The sequence below is a fragment of the Diceros bicornis genome, chromosome X (genome assembly GCF_020826845.1).
Source record: "Diceros bicornis minor isolate mBicDic1 chromosome X, mDicBic1.mat.cur, whole genome shotgun sequence".
Taxonomy (NCBI): domain Eukaryota; kingdom Metazoa; phylum Chordata; class Mammalia; order Perissodactyla; family Rhinocerotidae; genus Diceros; species Diceros bicornis.
The window spans coordinates 118,321,156-118,329,485 of record NC_080781.1 but is presented as its reverse complement, the minus strand read 5'-3'; the positions used below and the strand labels follow the sequence as shown (position 1 = coordinate 118,329,485).

The following is an 8,330-nucleotide window of genomic DNA, read 5'->3' as shown; positions in this document are numbered from 1 at the left end:
TATAAAAGTTTCCTTTGTTCTCCAATGTCAATGGAGTAGAGCAATTAAAGACCACTTCAAATGAAAAGACATAATAAGGGAAAGTAGTAGCAGATAGAGCAAGGTGTTGAGTAGGATCAGAAATGTTGTGACTCTTGTTGAACAAAGTCTACAGATCATGAATTTTTAGGCAGATTTGCAAATAAGGATAGCACGTGCTCTGTAAATAGCAGCTGTTGCCACAAGCCAAAGGGCAATATTTACATGAATCCTGCGGCAAGATCTATGGACCAAGCATTGACTTTTCCAGCCAAACTCATATACTTCGTAGCACTTTTAGCCGTGTCATCTTGAAAAGAAAGGATCATGTTATACATACAAGGAAAATTGCCAACGTACAACTATGTTCTGTCCCCCAAATTAATTTCTAAATTCTTTTTTTTGGAACTTGGAACACATGATACCACAGAAAAGGCATTATAAAGGGATGTGAGTTTCCCAGATTTCCTCACAGAAGTGCATTTAGCCCATGACGTAAATGAAATACTGTACATTTACAATGAGAAATACAATGGGACAAAGTACTTTTGCAAGCAGGAACACATCAATACACAACAAATATTTCTTGAGCCTTTGTCCTTTGAAGCCCCAGGCAATGAAAGGGGAATTTTATCCTCCCATAGCTGCAATTTGGTGAAAAAGAAATTCTCCACTGCCCTTGTCTGGAAGGGTTCTTCTCGAGTCAGGTGGATGCATGCATTGAAGCATCCTTCTCTTTCAGTGCTGTTTCAACTTTCCCATCAAACAATCCTTAATGACTGAGGAGATTGAACAGGGGTAGGATGTCTAACTGGAAGTCTCAAGCTTTTATTTGGAGACACTTGAAACTCCACAGTTCATTCCTTAATATATCTGCACATTTTAATAGAAAAAATCGTGTTTCAAATGATCACTTAAGTGACTTAATTCCTTCCCACTTTTTGACTAAAGTTGATGCTCCAGAAATATGAACCATTTTTATACTGACTGTCCCTATACCCATCGGATAGTACACATGTGTACTTCAGCATGAGAAACATGGGCACTGAGGGAAAAACTAAAGTAAATGAGAAGAACGTAACGCAAGTTAAATCAAAGCAAAGCTACCACCACCAGTCTCTCCTCTCTCGGTGGCACACTCCTTCAATCACCTGTGTCTTGCTTTTTGTCTCTTTTTCTCTGTTCAAAACCAGTCCCTGGATGGGATCTCACACTCATTCACAGTAGGCTGTAAATGACCAATAATAGCTAAAATGTCACAAGTTTTTGCATATTAAGGAGTCACACCTTTAAAACAAAGGGAATTTAGGGTATTATCCCCAAGAAAAAGGGATATATTTGGAGGACAGTTATGTGCCTTCCTGCTATTCGCAGAAATCACACTTGATTTGAGATTGGTAATTTAGGAAGGTGTGTTGAGGGAAATTAATCATAGTTTCTTTTCCCTTTGGAAAGTATTTGCTCCATTTTGGAAACCGTAGGTTTTGTGATTGTTGTTTGGTACACTGTTTCCTGTATATTTTGCTATCTGTTGTCTCTAATGACTGAAATTTAAAAACTAGGATATAAATCTTCCCATTATTGATCAAAATAAATGGTGAGGAGACAGAAACAATAATATTTAATAACTGACATTTGCATACTTTCGCACCCTTGACGATATAATTTTATATCCGTGATCATGTATATCATTGGTGTTGAGTTACTACAAAATAATAACGAATAGAACACACACGCAAAAAATCACGGTAATTCAATCCAATTACTAATATTAGGTACTTACCATGAGCTGCCCCAGGTTCTGTGGGGACCTTGCCCTTGCCCTTGCCCCCCCAGGAGTTTTAAAATTCAGTGGTGAAGGTAAAAGAAGGGCTCCTGCACATTGGCCATCTGAGACGTATCAGAGTTGAAAATAGAGCAAATATACATAAAACCAAGAGTCACGCTTTGCCTTGTAAGTGAATGTTTGCAGCTGCAATCAAGAGATTCGAGGAGTGCTTCTCCTGCAGAATTTACGAAGGTGGGAATAGTACCACCAATTCCCCTTTAGGGACTTGGGAAAGGGCAGTCCCCAGAGGGGTTCTGGGCTTTGCAAATGGTGAGAAAGACCTTCTACAGTACAGTTATAAGCAGAGGAAAAGTTCTTTGTGCAAGAAGGGGAGAGCGCCCCGAGGTACAAAGAGCAGATTTAAGGGAAAGAGGATTCCTTCTGCACACATCTGTGAGGGGAGCTTAGGCTGACTGTTGGGGGCGTGAGGGAAAGTAGATTTTTAGGGGGCTTCAGGCTGTGGGTTCCCGCCTCCACCCCTGTCTGCGCCCCACACTCAGGCAACAGTTGGTCGTGCGGGGCCGGCCCGGGCTCTGGGTGGGGAGGGGGAGTCTCGCGATCGTTGAGGGGGGGTGGAGGAAGAGGGGAGGGTGACGGGGGGGAGGCCATGACGTAGGGTGGGTGGACGGAAGTGGGGCAGGGTTGAGGGTTATTTAAAGAAGGGGGGGGCCGAGCGAAGGGGTTGAAAGCGGAGTGATTCCCCACCCCTGCTTCATCCAGCCTTTTCCAGTGCAGCCACTGCCGCCGCCCGGGAGCCCTCGTCCCTTTCCTCGTCCCCCTCCTCGTTCCCGCTCCAGCGCCATGGAGCCGGACACCGCTGCATTGGCAGCCACCGTGGCAGCCGCTGATGCGACCGCCACAATCGTGGTCATAGAGGACGAGCAGCCGGGGCCGTCCACCTCCAAGGAGGAGGGAGCGGCCGCCGCGGCCACCGCGGTCACCGAAGCCACCGTGGCCACGGAGAAGGGCGAGAAGAAGAAGGAGGTAAATAGGAAGGGGGTGTGTGTGGTGGACAAATCCTGTGTCGGGCCCCTCCGAGGGGCCCAAACCCTGACCTTTCGGCGCCGACAGGTACCCGCGGAGCTCGGCGGGGATGGGGGGCCGCGGGCGCGCGCGGGTCGGGGGGCGGCGGAACAGTCTAGCATTCGCTCCCCTCCCCCTTTCCTTCTCGCCGCCTGGAGGGCGGGGGCGGGGCACGGGCGCGGCGCGGGGTGGAGGGTGCCCGTTATCCTGGGGCTTGGGGGCTTGGGAGCCCCTCGACAGCCCCCGGCCCCCTCCACATTCCCGGAACTGGGGTAACGGGGTGGGGGATGGGGCTGTGCAGGAAAAAGCCTCCGCCTCTCCCTCTCCTCTCGCTCGCTCCCTCTCCCCCCCCTTCCCGTCGGCCTCTGCCTGGGAAATCTGGGCCCTTCAATCCCACACTCGCGAAAAAGGGGTTTTGCTGAGGCTAATTTGTTTAAATTTGAATTTCAAGGTGTCGGTGGTTGGGAGGCGGAGGACGATAGGAGAGACTTTCATTTCTTTGATTGGCAATGTCGGCCTTTTGGGTGGCAGGAATAAAAAATCATCCCTTGTTCGTTTGGTCCCCGCCTGCCGAGGCGGGGGTGTCACCCCGAGAAAATGAGCTCTCCTTGTCGTAACCCCCCCATCCAAACCCCAAACTGAGGAACCGTGGACGCTGGCCTAGGAAATTTTCCAACGCGTGCACCCTCACCCTCTCCTGCCCCGCCCCCGACGGTATAGTGTTTCACTCCAGGGCCACCCAAATGGTCCCCCCAATCCGGCCTCAAGCCTTCCAGGCTTCCGCCTCCCTCTCCTAGTGGGCGCTGCTGGCTCCTGGACACACGCAGGTTTAAAAAAAAAAAAAAAATTTTTTTTAACCCAACGTCGCCAGGATGAGCTGCTGCTAATGTACATAAGGGGACCGCTCTGACACCTATTAAAGCCAAATCCGGGAAATATGTATTATATCCATAAGGCGTTTTTTATATGGACCGAGACATGCAAATCAAACTGAGACACGTTAAAAAAATTAAGATAAAAAATAGGCTGGGGCATAAGGATTTTTGATGTACAATAAAATTGTGGAAGGGATCGTTTATGAGTGGATTTTTTTTCCTTTTACCAGTAGACATATTGCAATTTAAAAAACAGTAAGTAGTTAAAATTATGCTTTAGAGATCTCAAGTGGCTTTGTCTGAATCATTATATGATACTGTACGACCAAATGAAAAGCTTTTGAGGGAAATTAACACCTTTTGCCGTGAGTTAGAGTAATTTTAAATTCAGCAGTTGCTTAAGTGACATTTTACTGTTACAAGGTTGACTTAACAGAAAGATGATTGTAGTGGTAAGTGAAAACCATAGAAAACATACCCATTTTAAGATCTGTGCGATATTTGGATCAGTAAGACAATATTGATGATTAAAGCTGGGCCAAATACCAAGCATCAATATTAATCAAATGTTGGGAAATTCAGAAACGTCTCTAAGTGCCTTTTATTCCCTAGGCTGGGCAAATGTAAGTGCTAAACTGTCTTTTGTATGGCAGTAAATGTTGAATTTCTAGGTTGTATGAATTCTTTGAATTGTGAAAAGACTGGGGATCAATAAAAGCCCTATATAATAAGCATTGAGTTGATACATATATATTCATGAACTCTGCAGCCTAATCAGCAGTTGCCCTAATGGTACCTCATTTGTCTGCTCAGCGTAGGGAAATGAGGTTCTATATGGCAGGAACTTTCTGGATATCTGAAGTTTACTACTGTAGTAACTACATCTTTTTATTTTTATTTTTCCTTAAAAATCTAAGTAGTACCAAAACATGAACTTAAGTTCTTTCATTTGTATCATTTCTTCAAATTAATTTGGTAGTCCCTCAAATCTGAATACATTGTGCACTGCCTTGACTTCTTAAATGGTGTCCTAAAAACTCGAATTAGCCTTTTCCTCCTGTCCATCAGTTACTGTACTCTGACAGTGATACGAAGGCATTCAAGATCTAGGAGGTTGTTTCCCCTCAATTAACTAACCACCTCCCAGACACTTCCAGTATAGTGTTGATTTTTAAATAATTTTTCGGTCTCCTTCCTTGTTTGTCATGCTGTTAGCTATCACTTTTTAAACACTTCATCTACTTGCATGAGAATTTGTTTATGATAAAGGACACAGATCTAACAAAACCATGAAATCATTTAAAACTAGTATACAATACAAAAATACAGATGATGCAGCAGGGAGAGGGAAATAATTACACCTGAACACCAAGGAAAAGGGATGTCACTGCAGTGGAACTCATGTTTTAGTCCTGGGCTTCTGCCATCCCTTCTTGCTGTTGACAGCGTGCCTTCTTCTAGTAGTCTTTCTCATGTCATTTGCTGCTGCTTTTATTCTCTGTAGTATGGGAAGCCAGATTATCAAACTTGGTAGAATTGTATATCAAATAAAAGAAAGTAGGCTCTGAATGAGAGCATTTTCATGATGCATAAAGTAAACGAGATTTAGTGGATTAATTTGTGATATTTAGCTACAGAAAGGTATTTTTACTTACCTTCTGGTTCTTGAACTTATTTGATTTAAGTGACAGTTGGATAACCTAACACTGTGGAAATTGGAGTTGGTATTTTTGGTAATGAAAACGTCAAGAAAAAGGTCATGGTCTTTAAGACAGGGCATCTTGATGACCTTGTGCTGCATTCTCGTGACATGTAGACTAACAGATGATAAAATCCATAAGGAATTTATTAGAATATTTCAGTCACCTTGTATCTTTTCTGGTATGAGAAGTGTATTTTTGAAAACATATACAAATGAAAAGGTTTAGAAGGTAGATATTTTAAAATTTGTTGAGGAAGATAGTGCCAATTAAGTAATCACTCACAGCTTTTAATAGCACTGCTCAAGATTAGGAATTTTAATTAGCATATAATTAAATTTTTATGGTATTTCACAAGGTAAGCAAAAAAGTAACGAATAAAATCTTTTTCTAATACTAAAGGTTTAATTTTCTGTAAGCGAAGTTTACATCCCACTTTATCAGATATGTACTTGTGTATATGAGGCAAAGTAATTTTCATTGTTTTGAAACTTGAGAAGTGGACTTCATGCTTTTCAAGGAATGATAAAGATGTGAATTTTGTTACCTAATTTTCCTTTACTTGTTGCTTTGAAAATAAAATAGGATTTATAGTATATGTGACAGTTTGAATGTGTGAGATTGAGGGGATTTTAGCAGTTTTCTATTCTCATCCATCCAGGATTACATTCAAAACATCCCACATAGGTGATATATACATATGAGATGCTATAAATCAAGACAGTTGTTATTTGGGTTAAGAATAACTGAACAGTATCTGGTCGGTGCTCCAAATTAGAACCCTGACCAGGGTCAAATGCCATAATCTTAGTTTGGATTTTCTCAAAATGGAAATTTTAGTAAATGTCAGAAGACATATTCATTAACTTTTGGAGCCATGTTTTTCTTATGTTTAAGATCACACTCTGTTGTTGATTTATGACCTAAGTTTTCAGGAACAGATTAAAAAAAGCCATAATAAAATGGACCTAATTTCTTTAGTTTTCACGAACATATTTGTGTTTTGAGTTGTGCAAAGTCTTTGTTAAAATTGAAATACTCCCGGGTTTGGTACTAATGGGTAGATTTATGTTTATTATTTTATTTCTTGATTTCTTACAGGGAAGGAGGTGTATTCTATATACCTATTTATAAGTACAATCTTGTTTTTACAAAGGATTAGGATGTATGAGATAAACCCCCAGTTTCAGTATTTTTAAAGAGCTGATTTATGTTAGTTTTCAATAAGTTACAACTTTTTAAATATCAAAGGTTAATAATTAATAGCCCTGAGAAACTGCTTCTACAAAATATTTATTTAATATAGTTTAAAATAGTTTTCTTTCCAGTTGAAGAAAATTAACATAAGCCAAAAGTTTGAAACTGTACTATTTCATTATTTTAAATATAAATGACCATATTGCCTTACATAAAAAAGTTTACATGTTCTAATTAGAATATGAAAACAATAAAAGAAATAGTATCTTTTCAGGAACAGAAACCACAGTCTTTTCTTCTGAAAGTCTGGCTTGTTTCCATTACATAAAAAAGTATTTCTGAGAATTAATATTTACTTCCCTCGAATTCTTTGGTTTGTGGTTGATAATATTATCATATTCTAGATTTTAAATCTTCTGTTCATTGATTATACACTTTCTTATGCTTTAAATTAAAAAACAGGTGAAAAGACTCAATGTTTCGCCTTTTGGTTTTTATTTTAATTAATGTTATTTCTCTGACTTTCACAATTGTTTGGATTTTTTTATTGGACCTCAGGTGCACAGTACTGGTTTAATCATAAACCCTTCTTCATGACATGCTCTCATCATTGGTCCATACGTGGCCCATGTTGATTTATTTATGGAGTATTTAATTACTTTTTACTTTCTTCAAATGAGAATGTTGACGACTTTTAAGACCTTGCTTTGCAATTTGCTGATTTATTTTATTTGAAATTCTAGAAAAACGTTTCTCCATTTCAACTCAAACTTGCTGCTAGAGCTTCTAAATCTGAAAAGGAAATGGACCCAGAATATGAAGAGAAAATGGTAAATATATTCTTGGGTAGGATAGTGACTACCATAGTTCATTATTATAGAGGAGATCTGAAAGATTAAAAAAAAATATGTGTATATATAATGAATACAGAATCATAGATTTTAGAATTGGAAAGTAATTTAATATATAATCCAATATAGAGATTTTTGTTGAATAAATGAATCTCCTCGTTTTAAGATGAGGAAATAAAGGATCAGAGAAACTATATGGAATAGTTGGGACCAGAAGCCACATCTCTTCACTTTTGTTCAGTCCTCTTTACCCCATAAGATGTTTTATTCTAGAACTGTTTTATCCACTAAGTGAAATTATCAGTGGCAATATCAATATGGCTGAGAGAGAGCAAGTCACAAAGCCAGACTGATATTTTTTTCTCCCTTTCTCCTTGCTTTGGATATATGAACGAATGCTACACATTATGAAACATGTAATATGGTAATACATTTTCTTGAGGGAAGGATATTTGCCCAATGTATGAAACTATTACGTGTTTAAGCAGTATAATCCTAGTTATGCCCATCTACTGCTTTGCTATACATTTAATTATTAATTTTTAGTCACTAAAATCCATATTTTAGCTTTAAATTTAACTAGGGCATAACTTTTATGCCCTAGGATCTTTCAAAACCAGTAAAGTTGGTTAACTTAAAAGAGAAGTTAACAGGTAGTAGTAACTGAATTTTTTTGTTGAGGGATTGTTTTTGCAGTAATATTATAAAAACAAGTAGAGATGAAGTACATTTTTTGGTTGTTCATAGTGGTTTTACAAAACTCCATTCCTTTAACGTTTAAGGCGACATCTAATGTAGACAGTTAATGTTTTAACACTCTAAAAACAACATTCCAGGG

At 39.7% G+C, this 8,330-nt stretch overlaps 1 protein-coding gene across 9 annotated transcripts in view; it reads left to right on the top strand.

Moving 5' to 3' along the window:
- Positions 1–2,546: 2,546 nt before the first annotated feature.
- Positions 2,547–8,330, top strand: part of SMARCA1 (SWI/SNF related, matrix associated, actin dependent regulator of chromatin, subfamily a, member 1) — a 68,213-nt gene continuing 62,429 nt past the window's right edge. For all 9 annotated transcript variants that reach the window (XM_058536685.1, XM_058536682.1, XM_058536684.1 and 6 more), the window contains exons 1-2: positions 2,547–2,830; positions 7,385–7,471. In XM_058536685.1, coding sequence (XP_058392668.1) covers positions 2,648–2,830; positions 7,385–7,471 — 270 coding nt within the window. In that variant the 5' untranslated portion in view covers positions 2,547–2,647. The remainder of the gene's footprint in view (positions 2,831–7,384; positions 7,472–8,330) is intronic.